The sequence below is a fragment of the Dromiciops gliroides genome, chromosome 3 (assembly GCF_019393635.1).
Source record: "Dromiciops gliroides isolate mDroGli1 chromosome 3, mDroGli1.pri, whole genome shotgun sequence".
Lineage (NCBI taxonomy): Eukaryota > Metazoa > Chordata > Mammalia > Microbiotheria > Microbiotheriidae > Dromiciops > Dromiciops gliroides.
In genome coordinates this window covers 10,640,077-10,661,035 of record NC_057863.1, presented here as the reverse complement: position 1 = coordinate 10,661,035, position 20,959 = coordinate 10,640,077, and the positions used below count along the sequence as shown (strand labels likewise).

At 42.9% G+C, this 20,959-nt stretch overlaps 1 protein-coding gene across 1 annotated transcript in view; it reads left to right on the top strand.

Annotated features, from left to right (window-relative positions):
• The first annotated feature begins 4,636 nt into the window (after positions 1 to 4,636).
• GAL3ST2 (galactose-3-O-sulfotransferase 2) overlaps positions 4,637 to 20,959 on the top strand; it is a 32,273-nt gene continuing 15,950 nt past the window's right edge. Inside the window, exons 1-3 of the mRNA XM_043993308.1 lie at positions 4,637 to 4,670; positions 4,829 to 4,904; positions 4,950 to 5,126. Of these exons, the coding sequence (XP_043849243.1) occupies positions 4,637 to 4,670; positions 4,829 to 4,904; positions 4,950 to 5,126 (287 nt within the window). The remainder of the gene's footprint in view (positions 4,671 to 4,828; positions 4,905 to 4,949; positions 5,127 to 20,959) is intronic.

The window sequence follows — 20,959 nt, the reverse complement described above, 5'->3', positions numbered from 1 at the left end:
TAGAGTTTAACAAGTTTTATTCCACTGCTGATGTGGAAATAAATGTTTGGTGAGCTGTCAGAGTTAAAGGGGTTGACCTGGAGGAGTCTTTCATCTTCTTGCAAAGATTGCCCAGGGCAATAAAGGAACAGCCGGGATGCTTCTTGACTGTGGTTTATGGTGTTTAAGGTCTGAGTCGGAATAGGTGTGGTGAGTTAGCCCTTTAAGTGGTTAGGAAAAGTTCTTTGCAAACTTTAAAGAGTTATGTAAATGTATGCTATTCTTTGGCCGGCTGAAAAAAAGAGAGGGGGATTATTGTTTGAGGCTCCGGTTCACAGGTGTGAGGAGTCTGGTGTTCCAGTGTTTGTTAGTGTGAATGTGCTGAAAGACTAGGTCAAAGTGTGAATTCATATCCTGGTGGTTGGTGAAGCCCAGCCCTGTGGAACAGAGCCCTAGTGGGGTAGGGACCCAGAGACTGAGGGCAGGTGTGAGACGAGAGCATCAAGGTGGGTCTCCAGGGGCAAATCTTTGGAACTGGTTTCTTGTTGGGTTTTGGGAAATGGGCTCTAGGCAACCTGATAAGGAATGAGAGAGTGGGTGGAGTCTGGATCTCAGTGACTAATAACTGGTACTGGTGCTGAATGATGAGAATAGTCACTGGTCAGATTTAGTTCCACAAGGTGGTAACAGGGATGGTAAATTCTGACACCACTTCCTCCTCCTTCCCCCACATTTGTCCAACGCCACAATCACATCATCCCTATAACAGCATTTCTTAAATAGTAGTTTCACAGAATTTATAATACAAGAACATTTAGAAACACAGTAACTTTCATCATATCATGAATTTAAAACATGAAATAAAGCTTATTCTTGATGACATCAAATCAGTCAAATGCATTTTCAAATCATCATTCTATCACAAATATCTTTTAAACTCTCAATCTTTATGACCTGGAAAGGCATCGAGACCAAACACATTTCATTAAAGACAGAAGCAACAAAAAATGTAACATATACATGACTTAATCCTGGGTGGGTGTGGGTGTGGGTTGAATGCTCCTAGTTATGCCTTTAGACTAAGACATGGAAGTGACAGGGAGTGGTAATAAGTGCTGACCAACTATCTTAATAGGAACATATTGTTGTTGTGGTTTGTCCTTCAGTCTCAGAGGACCATGACATCAGAAGGTGATGTCATGATTTGCACTGAATTGGATTTAATTGGAGGGCTGTGCAAAGTCACCAACTTCACTCTCCCCTCCAGAGCCATCTGGGTCCAGTGGCAATATATATATCAGGACAACTGGAGATGGCTCTGGAAGTTTAAGGCAATTGGGGTTAAGTGACTTGCCCAGGGTCACATAGGTAGTAAGTGTGTGAGGTGAGATTTGAACTCAGGTCCTACCAAATTCAGGGCCATTGCTCTATTTACTCTGCCATTTAGCTACCCCTAGGAATGTAATATAAATGAATCCCATAAAACAAATGAATCTCACATTAAAATGACTAGGAATGGAGCATGGAAAATGAAGTAATTACAATAGCCAAACTTACATGGTGCTTGATATATACTGTGGGCAAGGCACTAGGCTAAGCACTTTACAAAAACTGTTTTCTACAAGCAACCCTGTGAGGTGGGGTGGATTTGACTAAAAGATGCTTATCTAACTTCAATTGTAACAGACAACCAAAGATGAAAATATATTCAATTACTCTACTGCAAGATAAATGATTTCACTGACATTCTCTTCCTTAAAATGAAACAGAAGATATTTCTGATTTTAACTTTATTAATTGTTATACCTTTGTCCCACAAACTTCTTCATATTTAGACCCTGAAGTCATTATGGTAGGGCTCATTTTAATATGGGCCACCCTCAGGTTACATCAACCAATGGAATTGAATGATACTAGCCAATTAGCTTTGATCAGTGTGTAAGAGGAAAAAGACTGAGACTATGAGGCAAACAGAATTTTAGCCCTTAACATTATCAAAGAAAACTGCTTTGATATATTAGAACCAGAGGGCAAGATAGAAATGGAAAGTATCCACTGATTACTGCCTGAAAGAGGTCCCAAAATGAAAACTCCATGGAACATTCATAGAACTCACAGATCAAGGTGAAAGTATTACAAGTAGCAAAAAAGAAACAATTCACATATCATGGAACTACAATCAGGATTACACAGGATTAGGCCACTTCCACATTAAAGAAATGGAGGGCTTGGAATAAGATATACCAGAAGGCAAAAGAGTTAGTTTTATAACCAAGAATCACTTACCCAGTAAGACTGAATATAATCTTTCAGTGGAAAAAATTAATATTTAACAAAATAGAGGACTTTCAAGCATTTCTGATTAAAACACCAGAGTTGAATAAAAAATTTGACCTCTGAATACAAAACTCAAGGGAAACATAAAAAGGTAAATAAGAAACAAAAAAGACAAATATAAATTCAATAAGGTTAAACTGTTTATATTTCTATATGGTATGATGATATATATAACTTTATTACTTATAAGAGCAATTGGAGGGGATTTATGTAGACAGAGGTTGTGAATGTAAGGTGACATTGATGGGATGATACTCCAAGGGAAAAAATAAAGGGTTGAGAAAGAAATTGCACTGGATAAAGGAAGGGGGAGATTGAATGGGGTAAATTATCCCACTTAAAAGAAGAGCAAAAAAGCTATTATAATGGAGGGGAAGATGAGGGGGGTGGGAGTGGGCAGAGCTTAAACTTTATTATCATCAAAATTGGCTCAAAGAGGGAATAACATACACACTCAGTTGTTTATAGAAATCTATCTTATGCTATAAGGAAGTAAAAAGGGGATGAGGATAATAAAAAGGGGAGGGGAGACTGATAAAAGGGAAGATATATTGGGGAAAGACAGTGATCTGGAAGTTATTTGGAACCGTGCCCAAAGGGGTATAAACTCTGCACGGCCTTTGATCCAGCAATATCACTGCTTGGTCTATATCCCAAAGATATCCCCCCAAAGAGAAAAAGACCTGTTTGTACAAAAATATTTCTAGCAGCTCTTTTTGGGGTGGCTGAGAATTGGAAATCAAAGGAATGCCCATCAATGGGGGAATAGCTAAACAAACTGTGGTATATGATGGTGATGGGATATTACTGTGCTGTAAGAAATAACAAGCAGGACTATTCCAGAAAAACCTGGAAAAATTTATATGAACCAATGTATAGTGAAGTGAACAGAATCAAGAGAACATTGTACACAGTAACATCGATATTGTTTGATGAAGAACTATGAATGACTTAGCTATTATTCCAGGACAATCCCAAAAGACTAATGACAAAGCATACTATCCACCTCCAAAGAAACTGATACTGATTGAACACAGACTGAAGCATGCTGTTTTTCACTTTCTTTTTTCTCTTTTATTTGAGTCTTCTTTTACAAAAGGACAAATATGGAAATCTTTTACATAATTGTACATGGATAACCTATGTCTGACTGTTTACCTCCTCAGGGAGAGTGGAGGGGAGGCAGGGAGGGAGAGAGGGAGGGATAGAATTCAGAAATAAATAAATAAAATGTTAATTGAAAAAACAAACAGAAACCATCAGCCTGGCCATACCCACTGTACTGCTCAATAAGCTTCAGTGGCTCCCTACTGCCTCTAGGAGAAGTACAAATGTCTTTGATTGTCCCTTAAAACCCCTTTGTGTACACTACATCCCAGGCCAACTGGCCTGCCCTCTTCCCTTTATACAATAGTCCATCTCCCACTTCTGTGCTTTTGCATCAGCTGCCCCCTATGCCTTGAATGCTCTCCCTCCTCATCTTTGACTCTTGTCATCCAAGGGATCAAGGATCAGCGCGAGCACTAGCACCTACCTGGTCATTCCTGATCACTTCAGTTGTTTGTATTCTCTCCCTATCCCCAAGTTACTTTGTAGACATTTAAGGTTGATTTATTGATGTGCAGTTTGTGTGTACAAAGTCGGATGTAGGCTCTTAAAGGGCAGAGCCCAGTTTCCACCGTCACCACCATCATTATCAACAACGTTTCTCTAGAGTTTAAGGTTTGTAAAGCACTTGATCATCCTCCAAATCTGATGAGGCTATTGTTTCCATTTTACATATGAGTAAGTAGAGGACAAGAGAAGTTCAGTGATTTGTCCACAGGTTGGAAGTATTAGAGGTGAAACTGGAACCCAGGTCTTCCTGATTCTGAGCCGATCCAAGTCCAGCGCCTATCCACTGAGATGATAAAGAATCGCCAGATTCTTTTAAGCATAGCTTGCCTCACCTCCTTAGGTGGTATTCATGAGCTCTGATAAATGACTCTCTCTCTCTCTCTCTCTTTCTCTCTCTCTCTCTCTCTCTCTCTCTCTCTCTCTCTCTCTCTCTCTCTCTCTCTCTCTCTCTCTTTCTCTCTCTCTCTCTCTCTCTCTCTCTCTCTCTCTCTCTCTCTCTCTCTCTCTCTCTCTCTCTCTCTCTCTCTCCCCTTACCCCCCTCCCTCCCTCTCCCCTCCTCTCCCTCCTTCCTTCCTCTTGTTTTTTCCCCTTCCCCCATAAACATTGCCCACCTGCCTTCTATTTCTCCCCCTCCTCAAATGGGCAGTGCCTGGCAGTTGGCTCATTTGTCTCTCAGTTTTACACTAAGTAAAACCTGGTACCATGGAAAGAATGCTGCTGGACTTGGACTCAGAGGGTCAGCAATTGGCAAGTGGGCTCTGACATTTACTAGCTATGTAACCTCTGGAGAGTCACTTCCCTTTCTCTAGGCTTCAGTTTTCTCATTTTCAAAATGAAAGGATTGGACTGAATAACCTCTGACGTCCCTTTCAGAACTAAATCTCTTATCCTCAGAAGAGCGGAATAAGGAAAAAGTTCCGGCTTCGAGGTTTCGTGCAAAATGGAAGATGCGTCACCTTTTGGGCTTGAGGTGAGCTCTACCAGGTGATGAAAGTTCAACCTCTGGCTTCTCCAGCCACACCCCCCCCCCCCCCGAACCCGCCCCAGGCTGGCGAGCTCTATCCTCCAAAGCCGGACATCTAGGCGCAGTGTACTGGCGCTCCAGCCACAGGCTGTTTCGAACACAGGCACCTCTTTGTTCCCCTGGAGTCTCTTACTGCAGAATGTCCTTGGGGCTGCTCCACGAATGGAGGTAAGAGAGGAGGCGGGCAGAGCTCGGGGGCCCCCAGGCAGCCGGGAAAGGCTTAGGCTGACTGAAGTTGAATAAAGAATCTTTATTGAGTAGGTTTTAAGATTAGCTGGAAGGGAATGCGCCTTCCCCGGCTCCGCAGAATTCTTTGTTTTGTTTTTGTTTGTTTGTTTTTAACAAACAAAACAACCACCACCAAATCATCTTTGCTTCAGGTTCCCGTGGTACCTTCCCCACTAAGCCAGACTAAGTTCTCGGACTGGATTCCAGGGAGGAGGCACAGGAACACTTCCTTTTAGGCACCTCTCTGCTCTGGCCTCCCAATCGTGGACGCCCTGGTGGAAAAGGCGCATCTCCCTCCCTCTCCCCCCACACCACGGGGAGCCTTGCTCATCTGACTCTTTAAGCCCAATGGCATCCAGCTAGCGGAGAAACATTTGTATCACCAACCTCTCCTTTCCCCCTTCGTAAGCGTGGGAAGTCAAGAGGACTCGGCCCTGTCTGAAGGTCTCTAACTTTATTTCTTTAGGAAACGTTTCCTTTGACTCGACATTTCTCCCTGCCTTTCAGGCAGTCAGAGGTGACTATTTGAAAAGCCTGGAACCATCCCAAGACGCCACTTTAGAGGCTGGGAAAAAACAGCTTTCTCCCCCTGCCTCAATCACAGAATGTTCCCAGGACCATAGGAAGACAAATACTTTCTCTTGATTGTGGGGAGGGGCATGTGGGGAAGAGAATCCTCTACCTCCTCTCTTCTCTCTCCCTCTCCCTCTCCCTGTCCCTGCCCCTGTCCCTCTCCCTCTCCCTCTCTCTCTCATACACACACAACCCCCGTTTTTCTTAAGTTTTTAAATGATTGGAAGAATACAGAAATTTGGGACCAGTCTTCAGATTCAGCTTGATAATCCTACCCTCTGAGGACCTCACTCTGCCTCCTCCCTTTCTCTCCTGCTCCACAAAGAAGTCCTGGAAACATTGTGGTGACCTGGATATAAAGTCATAAAGATGCTACAGAGAATCCAGGGTGAACGTTTAAGCTTGTCATTTAAGGGACAAGAAAATAATCTTCTGTTCCCCAGCTTGGCTCTCTTGCTGCTACAGCAGGAAAAGAAAGCATTAGGTAAAAGGGGTTGGGGGGGCTGCTTTCCCTTTGAATAATAACAACTGGTGTGGGGGGTCTTTTGTGTTTTAAAATTGAATTAACTTTTTGGGTAAGGGTTGTGAGGAACGGGCTTAGTATAAAAGTTCAGTAAACAAATGTACATTTTAAATCTTTCACTCATACTGTAGTTCTAATGTTCCTTCCCTGCTCTTTAAATTTAGTTTCACTGTTATTAAGCACCTACTATGTGCAAGAAGACTGGGTTAGGGATGGGGAGAGAAGGGGAAAAAGCACCAAACAGTTTCTGCACTTAAGGAAACTTTATTCTATTGTGCATGTACATCACATTATAATTATAACTAGTATGTATATAGTGCTTTGAAGTTTACAAACTGCATTAGAAATATCATCTCATTTGATTTTCATAACAATCCTGGAAGGTATGTGCTCCATTTTACAGTTGAGGAATTTGAGGGAGATAGAAGTGAAGTGACTTGCCCAAGGTCACACAACTGGATTGCGTCTGAGGCTAGATTTGAATTCAAGCCTTCGTGACTCACAGTCCAGAGCTCTATCTGAGGTGCCATTCCACAAGGAAGAACGCTTGAAAGGAAGTAGATCAAGGAACATTTTATATAGTGGGTGGCCTATGAGCTGTGCTTTGAAAGAAGCTGGAGATTCTGTGAGGCTGGGCTGAAGAGTGCATTCTGGCACGTAGATCCACTGACAAAGGCACATCAGGTACATGGATAGACAATTTCTCCTCCTCCTCCTCTGGGAATGGTAGCATCTTTCTTGTTCAGTCATTTTCAGTTGTGTCTGACTCTTCATGACCCCATTCGGGGTTTTCTGGGCAAAGATACTGGGGTAGTTTGCCATTTCCTTCTCCAGCTCATTTTACCGAGGAAGAACTGAGGCACATGGGGTTAAGTGACTTGCCCCAGGTCATACAGCTAGGAAGGGGTGTGTGTGTGTGGTGTAGTTGTTATTGTTGCCTGAGGAGTAGATAAACAGCAGAGTTTCCAAGGCTATCTCTGAGCCTGCCTGCTCTGATGCATCTGTTTCCCTGCATTTGTCCCACCCTGACCAACCATCTAAATGAAATTGGTGGGGGGGCAGGCAGGGCAGCCTGGGTGGTATGGTGGTTACGTTGGGGTCTGGCCTCTATCCCCGATTCCCAGGCACTCTCCTTCAGAAGCTCAGGTGCCTGGGTTAGAAATGCTGCCCTAGAAAGGCTCTATCCTTTTTATTGCATGCATCCTTTGTGTGGGGGGCACTGGGGTACAGGCAATGCAGCCACAAGCCCTCTATCTGAGCACTCTCCCCTCTTCCTTCCATTGACCTCACAAGAAGGAGATCCCTAGAGGGCTCTAGGATTTCAATCCCCCCATCTCACTCGCTGGACTTTGTTGATGCCTTAGCTGCTATAGTCTCTGTTAGTCCCCACCCTCAACCCCCCATTTCCCGAAGTGCACACAACCCAGAACCGCTGTCCCTGATTCCACCTCTTGTGCTCCCAGGGCACAGCCTGGCTCCCAACAGTACTGGCATCCCCTTAAGCCATTTCCTGTGTCCCCTGTGCCCCAAGGAAAGAAGCACCAAGCACAAAAGGGATCTAGGACCTTGAGATGCAGGCAGCGTCAAAGTATTGATGAAGCTCCTACTAGGCTCTGTGCTGGGCACCAGGCACACAGAGAAGTCAATTTGCTACTACTCTCAAAAGAACTTACTCTAGAACCAAGTACTAGCTCTTTCTTTCATGCAGATGTAGCCATCATAGTTACTACTGGGGCAGAGGGAGTAGAAGGACAATCCCCTCCTTCCTCCAGACCAGGAAGATCTTTCTGCAAAAGCAGAAATCTCTAGCTGGGGCTAGCTTGTCTTTCAGTGGCTTCTCCTCCAAAGGTTCCTGAAAGTGTTCTCTGATCACGAGCTTGCACGAGCCAACCCTTTAAAGAGCTGAGCAAAACCAACTCTCAGGTATAGTCTGTTAATGGGTGTATGAGTGCAGAAGGGCTAGCCAGGACAAAGGTACGGAGATGGCAGATGAAGGACTGAATTTGAAGACTGAGCAAGGAGGCCCATGTGGATGGTAACTGGAGCATATGGAGGGGAATGAATGATGTACACAGTCGGCTTGCAAAAGCAAGTTGGAGCCAGATTGTGAAGAGCCTTGAATGCCAGGCAGAGGAGCTTCTAGTCTATGTTGGAGGCAATAGGGAGCCAGGGAAATTTCTTGAACATGAGCCAACATGATGAGATCTTTGCTTTAGGATGATGATTTTGGCCTCTGGAAACTGGGAATCTGATTAGGAGAATGTTTTGACAGTTGAGGTTGCAGTTCACAAGTCTCCGAATTTGAGTGCCAATCCTGTAGGTGGATGGAAGGGGATAAATAGGAGAGATATCGTGACAACAATTTGTCAACAGATTGGATCTGGGGGTGGGAGTGGGAGAGAGGTAAGAGTGCAGGATAATGAGGAAAGCAATATCCTCAATAGAAATAGAGACGTTTGGAGGAGTGCTTATTATACTGTGCTTTTTCCTTGGATTTTCTTTCTTTTCTTTTCTTTTCTTTTTTTGGTGGGGCAACGAGGGTTAGGTGACTTATGAAGGGTCACACAGCTAGTAAGTGTCAAGTGTCTGAAGCTGGATTTGAACTCAGGTCCTCCTGAATCCATGGCTGGTGCTTTATCCACTGTGCCACCTTGCTGCCCCAGGAGTGGTTATTTTAGAGAGGAAATATAACAAATCATTTCCATTTTGGGCTATGTTGAGCTTGAGATGGTGACAGTATGTTCAGAGGTCCAACAGGTGGTTGGGTACGTAGAAGGGTAAAGGTTAATTCACACATTTTTCTCCTCTCCTTTAAGTTCTATATTCTGAGATTCTATATTAATAATAATAATAATAATAATAATCACCAAGTAGTTGCATCAGCCCTCTAAGGGCAGGGATTGGGTCCCCCTCATGAAAGGCAGCGTGCCAGAGAGGACAGAGACTAGAATCTCAAAGGTCTGGGGTCAAAACTTGTCTTTGGCACTGACACGATGGCTGTGTGACCCGGAGCAAGTCACTTAACCCTGTTTGTCTCAGTTTCCTTATCTGTCAAATAAGCTGGAGAAGGAAATGGCAAACCACTCCAGTATCTTTGCCGAGAAAACCCCAAATGGGTCACAGAGAATTAGACGTGGCTGAAACGTCTGAAGAACAAGAAGCTGTGTGACCAAGGACAAGTCACTTAACCTTTCTGAGCCTCAGCTTCCTCATTTGTAAAATGGAAAGAACAATATCTGAAGGACAGACCTCCGGAGACTGGTGAATTTCAGATGAATTCATGTACATGTAATGGCTGCTTGGCTAGGCTTGTCTTTTCTTTAGCATTCCAGGTAGTTTGAAGGCACTGAAGGGAAGGGAAGGGAAGTGTCAGTGGTTTGTGTAGCCTCAGGGCATCAGTTTAAGTAGAGTTGCCAAAACTGCTTTAATTGTTGTGCTGTGGAGATAAAGAGTCTTATAAAAGAGAGCTGAGTGAGCCTCCGAGCAAGCTTTGTGGAATACAGAGAGGAAGGGCGTAGGATGGTCTGTAAGCTTGCTGTATGCAGCAGGGTGGGGGAGCATTCTGCCTTCTGCGTGGGGGCTCCTTCTCCCCACCCTGGGCACCAGGGGATCAGAACTGGCAGCTCTTGACCCGCTCAGGAGGCTGTGGACATGTGGGTGGCAAACATACCAGGCGGGGTCAGGAAGAAGACACCTATGGGAAGCCAGCTTAAGATGAATCATGGGCTCTATGAAGGGGCAACTGGTGATCATGATGGAAACATCAGAGATACTGATCAGAAGCAGAGACCATTGGTTTGGCAAGCAGCCAAGGACTGGCTACTTGCTCTTTTTTTTTTTTTTAAAGTGAGGCAATTGGGGTTAAGTGACTTGCCCAGGGTCACACAGCTAGTAAGTGTTAAGTGTCTGAGGCCAGATTTGAACTCAGGTCCTCCTGATTCCCGGGCTGGTGCTCTACCACTATAGCGTCCCCTATAAGCTGCCCCTGGCTACTTGCTCTTAAGCTGTAGGATTGAAGTGACCACTTGCATTGCGATGAGATTGTCACCTCTTCCTCTCATGGCTGTCAGATTGGCAGCCATACTTCTCTGCAGCCTCTGGGCATGTCTGCTTCCTTAGTAGAAGTGAAGCTGGGAGTTCAGATCTCCCTAGCAATTAGCTTACCAGCAGGCTGGAAGTTTTGAGATATGCATGCATGCATGCACGCATGCATGTACGTATGTATATGCATGTATATAGATATACACACATGCATGTATATATATGTATGTGTATATACCTATACCTGTACCTGTATCTATATCTATCTACCTCCCTTTCTACCTTCATATCTATCTATCTATCTATCCATCCATCCATTCATCCATCCATCTATCATCTATCTATCTATCTATCTATCTATCTATCTATCTATCTATCTATCTATCCATCCATCCATCTATCATCTATCTATCTATCTATCTATCTATCTATCTATCTATCTATCTAAATGGACTTTGTTGTATCTGTATATCTGTATCTATATATAGATATCTGTGTATCTCTCTATATACACACACCACAAAGTCCTTTCAATAAATGTGCAGAAAATCTAGAAAGTCAAGTTGTTAAATATGTAACAAATTCCTACTATGTGTAGGGTATTGTGCTAAGTGCAATAATGTGAATCTGGATTTCTTTGGGTCATGTGAAATTCAGGAGACAAAAATCTTAGTGAGAAATGGAGCTGAGCCCAATTTAGTAAAAGAGACATGTTTATATGTAAATGTGTGTGTATGTATACATAAAGAAATGAAATATTCTATAATAATAGTCTTTACATTTTAAATCCTGGAATAAATGAGATAGATCTGAGCAGGGATTAGGAAGCTGAGAGTGTGAGTAATTCAGACTGGTCTGTTCCTGCCATGACATGGATATCACATGTGGGATAAACAAGGGGTTTGGGCTGGAAGCCATCAGGATCTAGGTGGGCTTTCCAGAATCTGCCCACCCATCCAGGCAGGCCCTCTCCCCCTGGGTATATGTGAAAGATGGCTGGGCCCATAGCTAAGCTTGAGAGTGTCACCTCATAGAGATTGAACTCAATGCCTGCTCGTGCCTAGGAGAGGCAAGTGGGTGTGGTCTGTGCACTCACCTTCCTTTCCTCCTCCAGGATGCAATTCTTTACCACCAAGGGCAGGTCTTTTGTTCAGAGGAAAACTTAACTGCAGCAATAATCTTCGGGATGGAAAAACACCAGGAAAATGCTGAAGAAAAGGCAAGGCTTGCTGGGCAGGGCAGACATATAGGAACTATTTCGTAAACTTTCAAGTGCTATATATACATTGTTCCCCACACCTAGGATACAGCCTAGCACATGCCAACTGGTTCATGAATTTTTGTGGCATGACTATGAATAGTCAGACTGAAGAGAAGGAAGAATTGTATTCTACCTTGGGCATTCTGGGGGGTTTGCATTTCTGTGGTTTGCAGTGATGAACTAGGGATCTCTTTACAAGCAACCAGTGAATTGCTGTTTTGACTGAGCCTCAGGAGCTCAAGTTGCATATTAAAAGGGAGGAGATGTGTGTGCCTGAGTAGTGTGCACTCACTGCTTATTAGGTGTAGCAGCACACTCTACATTATGCTGTTTACCAAAAAAGTTGTGCCGATAACTTTTGGTTTTCCATTTCTGTCACTTTGGTTCCCCTCCCCGATCTGACCTGCTCCTTGTAACACAGGAAAAACAGTTAAGCAGAAACAACTGACATTGTGAATGGCCTGTCTCATAGTCCTCTGCTTCTCTGCTGAGAAGAGGGAGATACCCTACATTCTGACTAAGAGGAGACTAAGAGTAACTAAATGACCAAGTAGAGAGTATAGAACTATATATTCAGAGCAGCACAGAAGCAGTCACTGTTCTTCCCTACCTATGTCCATACCTACGTGATTCTGTTGACAAAGGCTGACAACATTGTGTCACCTCCATCCCAGGGCACCTTTGTGTGGGCTTAGCTGCCCTTAGCACCCTTCTCATTTCCACTCTGTTGTGCGGACGATTCAGGATCATAGTGTTAGAATCCAGATGTCATGACTCCACTCCCACTGATGGAAAGAAAGTACAGTAATCTTGACAGATTTTTTTCATCCCCCTATTGTCTTCCTTTCAGATTCATATTTAAATACTCTTTTTTTTTTTTTTTTTTTTGCGGGGCAATGGGGGTTAAGTGACTTGCCCAGTGTCACACAGCAAGTAAGTGTAAATACTCTTTTTATGGTCTAGTTTTGCCAAATTGTGTATAAACTCTGTTTCCCTCCAGTACTTCTCACTGTTTTATGAAATAATACCTCTTGCAAACTTCCATCCTTCTCCTTACATTGGTTGATTTCCTTATACAATCATGATAGTCTGAGCTAACATGTGTGTATGCATATATACATACATATCTACTAGTATATATACATACACACATGTCTATCTGATCTATCTATCATCTATCTATCTATCTATCTATCTATCTATCTATCTATCTATCTATCTATCTATCTATCTATCATCTATCTATCTATCTATCATCATCTACCTACCAATCACCCATCATCTGTCTATCTATCCACCTACTTGTCTGTCTATCATCTATCTTCTTCTTCTTCATCATCATCATTTGCAAATAATACTTAAAGCTAATAATATAGGGGTTAAGCCATCAAAGATATATACAAAAAGGATGCCAGGACTAGGATGCAAGGCATAGCCCTTTCAGGCAAGAACATTTACAAGATGTGAGGAGCAAGTTACAGAAATAGTGAGATGCTCCAGTCAGACGGCAGCTGTCCCCAGTAGGTGAGGCTCCTTCATGTGTGTGTGTCATTCTGTACCTTGGACAGTTTCTGAGCCTTAGAGTAATCCATTCACATATAAAAACCCAACAGAGATAATGAACTTGTTCCCAGGGCATAGATTGCCTCTCTACCTTTCCCCAACCACTATTTCCATAGAACAGCAGGAAAAACTTAGTTAAAAAACCGGGGGAACCCCGAATCACTGAGCTTCCTGGTAATTTGAGCAAACAGCTTTTGCCTGTTTGTCTGTGGAGATGGAGATTAAGGAAATGTACTGGATGGTCATTATAAATCAGAGTGTGGTTTCTTATGAGAAGAACTCAGGTCTGAATCAGGAAAAGTGGCCAAAGGGAAAAGCTAGTGCCCCCAAAACTCTGATCTTTCATCTCCTGCCTTGGTAGTCACAAACCTCTATGCTGAGGCCCCAAGGTAAGAGGTAAGTAGAGAGGTTTCTTTCCATTCTAAGCTAAGGGTAATCTGCTCTTTCTGAAAGAGCACAAAACATTCCATCTGAGGACTATAGCTGAACCTGAAGCTGGAGATGGTGAAGTGTATCAATGCCCACTGGGGAATCTAGCAGAAATTCCATGCTAGCCAGCTCAGCAGTGAGCTTCATTGACTCCACCATGAGAGTAAGGACATTCAAGTTCCTTCAGTTTCACAGGGAGAAAGTTTGAAAGTTGTAAATTTCCTGTTTCATGTGTTCTTTCACTGCCATTGTACTTCAAATCTGTGGTCCACATTTACTGGGCCAAAATTTGTGTGTATTTGTGGGAGAGTGCATGCCCCAGGTTTACCAGACAGGAGGTTGGCAACTACTGTTCTTGCCATGCCATTTGAGTAAATGCCTTTTTTAAGAGTAACAGTCTGTTGGCTGATTGTTAGGGAAACACATGGATGGGGACTTACCAGTTATGATTTTAGAAGGTGCCATAGGTTGTGCTGCCTTTGAAACTTGAGAGTACTCACCCTTCTGGAGACCCAAACTAAAATTGGAAATGAAGATTGGAGGAATAGGGCAGAATTGGAGCTATACAAACATCAGTTAGTTTGGCAGGTCACCAAATTCTATGCTGTTTATTCTGTTCCCTGAGAGGCAAAGCAGCACAAATCATAGGTCTATGACCCCTGTCCACAACACTTGCTAGGTCTGAGTGGCTACAGGGGCGAGGAGTAGCACTGTTTTACAACTTTGCAGAGCAGAAATAGCTAGAAACTTTTTCAAATATATCAACAGATATTGCCAACAGGGAACTCTTGAATACACCAGTAATGAGTAAGCTAGATCAGTATGAACATAAGTGTTAGTGTTTCTCAACAGGGAACGCTTGAATACACCAATAATGAGTAAGCTAGATCAGTATGAACATAAGTCTTAGTGTTTCTCTGGTGTCTGGGCAGGGAACATGGTGGGTAATCCATACTCATTTGTTGGTCATTCAGTCAGCTTACTAGTCTCCTCTTCTAGGTGGTGTTTCATTCCACCCCCTGACTGGTAATATGTATTGGTATGGACACTGGGGAATCCTCTATTCACACTGCATGGATTCTTACCACCACTGCCTACTTCCACATACTAATATAAAACAAGGAAAAATTAAGAATGCCTAGCCAAGTTCAGAGAAAGAGCAGAGAAAAACATGCTTAGACATTAGTACAGTCATGACCTCTGAGGCAGCTCAGGAAAGATTGAATTCTAAGCCTTGATGAATGGGAGGGTTAAGGCCACCATTTTATTTATTTATTTATTTTGCAGGGCAATGAGGGTTAAGTGACTTGCCCAGGGTCACACAGCTAGTAAGTGTCCAGTGTCTGAGGCCAGATTTGAACTCAGGTCTTCCTGAATCCAGGGCTGGTACTTTATCCACTGTGCCACCTAGCTACCCCCAAGGCCACCATTTTAAAGATAGCTAATTCAAATGTCCTATACTAATAGGACAGGCCATTAAACACATCTCAGATCCCCTTCTGCACACTATTCATGTACAACTAGAACATTCTCCTCCTGATATTCAAAGGGGGAGGGGCACCCACAGACTTATAATTCTCATTTTGCTTTCATAGTGGGAGGCACAGGATCCCAGACCCAGAGCTATAGGGGTATCCCTTCTTTTTATAGATGTGGAAACTGCATGCAATCCAGGGAGTTTAACTAGCTTGCCCCATTTAACAAGTAGTGAGTAGTAGATGCAGGGTTTGAATCCTGGTCCCCTTTTTCTAGAGCTAGAAACTCTACTTTCCATTACACTAGAAACAAGGTCATTTGGTGGAGGATGCCTCTGGACCACACTATGGCATGCAGGGGGAAGGCCAGTCCTCTGGCTGGCTGGTTAGCAGTGTGCATGTCTGTGAGGGCCCTGCAGAGAGATGGGCAATGATCTGAATTTTGAAAAGGATGAATCTGTGTTTGTGAACTTTTTTTTAAAACATAACTATTCCCCAGAGGAGGCCACATGGTTTTGATTCTTGAAATATCACATCCTGGAGAAGATCAAAGCTATGCCAGTGACTTCTCCCAGGGTTGCTAGGTTACGCCTGCTCATAAACTGCTGTTTAAAATGTCCTCTTTCTTTCTTCCTCCAGGCAGGATGTTAGAGGTTAGAGGGTTGGGCTTGGAATTGGAGAGTTCACCGCTCACTTCAGAACCAGATTGGCCTTGGGCAAATCACTTAACCTCCCAGTTTCCCAAGCAGCTCCGCTAGGATTCTAGGGAGTAATTCCTTCACGGGGCTGGTGGAGACCAAAATTCTGCCTTCTGTTTGCTATGGTCCTTTCTCTCTTCATGCCCAGCATATCTCTATCATTCCCTATTCACTTTTCATTGCAGTTCAGGTCTGTGCTGAATGAAACTCGCATTCAGTTTTCTGAAACTCCAATGGTTTGAAATTAAAAGAGCTCCTCCCTCCTGGAAATTAAAAGTTCAATGGCAACTTTAAAAGCCCCTTTCGAGACTTTGCTTAAAGCAGTTTTTCTTAAACTTTTTCCACTCTTGACTTCTTTTCCCCAAGAAATTTCTGTGTGACCCTGGGTATATAGGTCTACAAAATAGGTATATTTCACCTTTTACTGTGACCAAATTTTTCATTACCTCTATATTCAGTTACGGGACCCCATATGGGGTTGTGACCCCTAGTTTAAGAAGCTTTGGCTTAGAGCTTTCCTATCTGCTTGTACCCCTCACCTCACAGCCCATCTGCATGGGACTCTTATTGGTGGAGACTGATCCATGCCTTTGAGAGGGCCAGAGCTGGGGAGAGCTTGGCATAGGAGAAATCTTGGTCTTCTGACTTCCAGCTTTAAATGAGAAGATGCCATCATGTCAGTTTCTTCCTAGTTTTTCTCTCTTTTCATGGACCTGAAGAGAGTCTGGGATCATGTATCTTCTCTCTCAAAGCAAGAAGCAGAGGACTTCTTTCAGGCTTGAAGCATTGAGTAATCAGTCTTCAGCCAGTGTAAATCTTCTATACAAATGGGCTTTGAGGAAAATGACAACTTCTAGATTGGATGTGGAAAAATAAGGACATTAATGTACTATTGGCGGATCTGTGAACTTGTCCAACCATTCTGGAGAACAGTCTGGAACTCTGCCCAAAGGCCTATCAAATTTAGCATACGCTTTGACTTAGTAATATTACTACAAGGTATGTATCCCAAAGAGATCAAAGAAAAAGGAAATGGATCCATATATATATATATATATATATATATATATATATATATATAAATATATTTATAGTGGCTCTTTATGTGGTAGCAAAGAATTGGAAATTGAGGGATGTCCATCAACTGGGGAATGGCTAAAGAAGTTGTGGTATATGATTGTGATGGGATTCTATTGTGCTATAAGAAATGATTAGGGGCATCATTTCAGAAAAACCGGGAAGGTTTATATGAATTGATACTAAGTGAAGTGAACATGTGATGAAATAATGAGATTTAGCAGATACTCAAAAGACCCACCTGGAGATTAATCTAGACTGATTGAATCAAGTGAGAGTGATTAACTGCTGATTAGCCTACTTCAAGTTAACTGGATTGTAATCACACCTGGCTAGCCCTTAAGAAGGTATTGTTCTCAGAAACCAGACTGTGAACTCAATTTGAGAACACCTTCAAAACCAATGGATTTGGATGACACCAACCAATCAGCTTGAAGCTGTGTGTAAGGACTGCCTCTCTTCCAGACCTATAAAAAGCTTCCACAATCAGCTTTCTGGAGAGTTCCTGATTAAAGCAGTCTCTGGAGGAGGACTTGAGGAAGAACCCAACTAGGCTGGAACTCTAGGCTAGATAGGCTTTTTCTTAACTTTCTGAACTCCTTGTGAATACCTGTATACTTTAATAAATGTTTAATGCCCAAAGACTGGTGCTGAAGCTTGTAATTTAAGGCGATCACAATTTAGATTTTAAACATCACAAACAGAACAAGGAGAACATTGTTCACAATAACAGCAATATTGTAAGGATGATCAACTGTGAAAGATTTAATTACTCTAATACAATGATCCAAGACAATTCCAAAGGACTCATGTTGAAAAATGGCATCTACCTCCAGAGAGGGAAGTGATGAACTCTGAGTGTAGCCTGAGGCAGACGTTTAAAATCTTTAAATCTTTTTTTTTTTGAGGCAGACTTAAAAAAAAAAACACAATTTTTTTCTTGTTTTTATTCCCCAACATGGTTAATATGAAAATATGTTTTGCATGAGTTAATAGGTATAATGATATCATATTGCTTCTGTTTTCAAGGTTGGGGAAGGACTGGAAGGAGGGAGAAAATTAGGAACTCCAATTTTTAAAAAAGAATGTTAGTATAAAATATATTAAAATGGATTTTGAGGCATGGATTACATGCTTTTAAGTTACAATTTGGATTTAGTTCCATGTTCCATTTATTTCAGGAACATCCCTAAAGATTCTCCCAGGGAAAATGACTTCATCAATAAGTTTTCAGTGTATTGACCCATGGAGAAGGCTTGAGTATATTACCATGTGAAAACCAGAGCCCTAACTAGGGATTCAATTGAGTTCCAGAGAGGGACATAGGAGTTTAATGTATGTCTGCACCTGTGTGCAGTTGTGATGAAGTAGAGGCAGAGGTCATGGGGGCTGAGAAAGTTGAGAACCTAGAAAGTCAGGGTGTTTTAGGGAGGCAGAGAATAAGGATGGAGAAGGGGACTAGGGGAGGGCACTGAACTCATTGGGAGGAGGGAGAGGGACTTTATTCATAGGTGACAGACTTAGAGATGAAAGGGATAGAGTTATTACTAAAGGGAGAGAGATGGCTGCTGAGTGACATTGGCAAAAGGGGACTCCGAAAGTGGGAGCAGACGGTATGAGCAGACGGGCCAGTTTTGGAGAGGTGGGGTCATCAGGAGAAGGCTAGGTTATCACAGCCCCAGAGCTGGAGGGGATTTCGGAGGCCAGTTTGTCCCCCTTTCCCCCAATTTACAGGTGAGGAAACTGAGGTCCAAGGGTCACAGAGGTAGTAAGCATGGGGGGTGGGGAAGGGTCAAACTTAGGTCCTTTAAGTCCAGATTCAATGCCCTTTTGCCAGCATCCCTACCTCAATTTTTAGTGGGCACCAGAACAGAGGAGAGAGATGAGAGGAAGAGTCTGGGATCATAGGTTTAAGGCTAGAAGGGACCTTACAGATGATCTTAGAGGTCACTTAGTCCAACCCCCTCATTTCATAATGAGGAAGCAGGCCTAGAGAGGTGAGGCCACTTGTCTGAGGTCATGAAGGAAGTAAGGGGCAGGACCAGGACCTGGAATGTGGCTCCTCTCACTCTGAGGCTGTGACATTCCATGAAACCACAATGGAGGAAGCTTCTCTTGGGGCATGGTGGAGGACGGTGAATCACTGGGGGAGAGCCAGAGTTGAGTTTCTAATGGAGAGGTGTGGGGCGTGGCCAAGGCCATCCAACCCAGTCAGCCTTGGTTTTAGTTGCCTTGGTCTTTCTGTTTACTTGCTTCAGTTTATTTATGTTGCTTCCGGGCTCAGCTTATCTCACCTTGACTGAGTGCATGTATCTGTCTCCCTGCTTTTGCATATTCATCATATTCATAGCTTTGATAGCACAGTAATAATCCATGATGTTCACCCACTCCAGGACTGCTCATTTTCCCATTTGACTGGATGTGACTTTGTTTCCAGTTCTTTGCTATCACAAGACATGCTGATATGTTGATATCTGTATCTATACACACAATACACACATGCATGCATAAATTATGCACACACGCAACACAATGCATACATGTGCACATGCACACACACAACACAGGTACATGCCTATAGACACATACACATAGACATATACATACCTGCATGTATACATATATGTGCATGCACATCTATCTCTTTATGTATCGAATCTATCTACTTCCCGATCTATCTATGTATCTATGTATCTATCTATCATCTGTTGGCATATATATGTGAAACCTTCCTTTTTGTCAGTGACTTTCTTTGGGTACATGCCCAGCAGTGGACTCTCAGGATCAAGGTTATGTCCTGCACTGGTACTCAAGAGTCTCATGTATAGTGGGTCACCAGACCACATAGCACTGAAAGTGGGGGATAGAGGCCTGCCCCACTCCAGTAGGTAAAATGTAATATCCTTCAGGGAATGGGCTGCTTTACTTTTTGTAAGATCCTAGTTGTATTCCTGGTGCCCCACTCAGTTTCTGGACTATAGCTTACCATTAATACATGCTGGCTGATTGATTAGTTGAAGGCACTCAGAGACAAGGGCTTAGCTACTGTGGGACTCTGGGGGGTGACTACCTAGTACTAGTGGGAGACAGGGCTGGTTTGGCAACTGGCTTTGGGAAAGAATAGGGGTGGGGTGAGTTAGGGTGCCCCCCATGATGCTGGTGCCTGGGGCATAGACCCAGTTGCTATGTGCTAGTTGCAGCTCTAATGAATGGGGCTATATTTGAACTCAGGTTTTCTTGACTCCAAGTCCAGCACACTATTCCCCTGAACTTATTCTCTGAAAAAGCAAAAATTGAGCTTAGGGTCACAGAGCTGGAGGGGACCTTGGAGGCTCTCTGCTCAGACTCCCTGTTTTACATATGAAGAAACTAAGGCTGAGGAATGTGGAGTGACTCACTCATAGTTAGAAGGGTGGGAGTTGCAGAGGCAAGAATTTGACCCAAGGTTCTTGGACACCAAACCCAGTGTTCTTCTTCTTCTTTTCTTAAATAATAAACATTTTTATTGACAGTTTTGAGTACCAAATTTTATCCCTCCTTCTCCCCTCTCCACACCCCTTCCTGAGTCAGCAAACAGTCACATATAGGTTATACATGTGCAGTTATATAAAACACTATCATAATAGTCATTTTGTATAAGAAAACTTGAATAAAAGAAAAATGAAAGAAAGTGGAAAATAGCTGGCTTCAGTCTGTATTCAGTCAATATCAGTTCTTTGGGGGTGGAGAGTTTGCTTCTTCTTTAGGCCTTCGGGATTGTCTTGGATCATTGAATTGCTGAGAATAGTTAAGTCATTCACAGTTCTTCATTGAACAATATGGCTGACTCTGCGCACAACATTTTCCTGGTTCTACTCACTTCACTAGACATCAGTTCATACAAGTCGCTGCAGACCTTTCTGAAATCTTCCTGCTTGTCATTTTTTATAGCACAGTAATATTCCATCACTATCATATACCACAACTTATTTAGCCATTCTCCAATGGATGGGCATTCCTTTGATTTCCAATTCTTAGCCACCACAAAGAGAGCTGCTAGAAATATTTTTGTATAAATAGGTCCTTTTCTCTTTTTTGGGATGTCTTTGGGATATAAACCTAGCAGTCACCCTTATATCAAAGAAGGTGCTGTG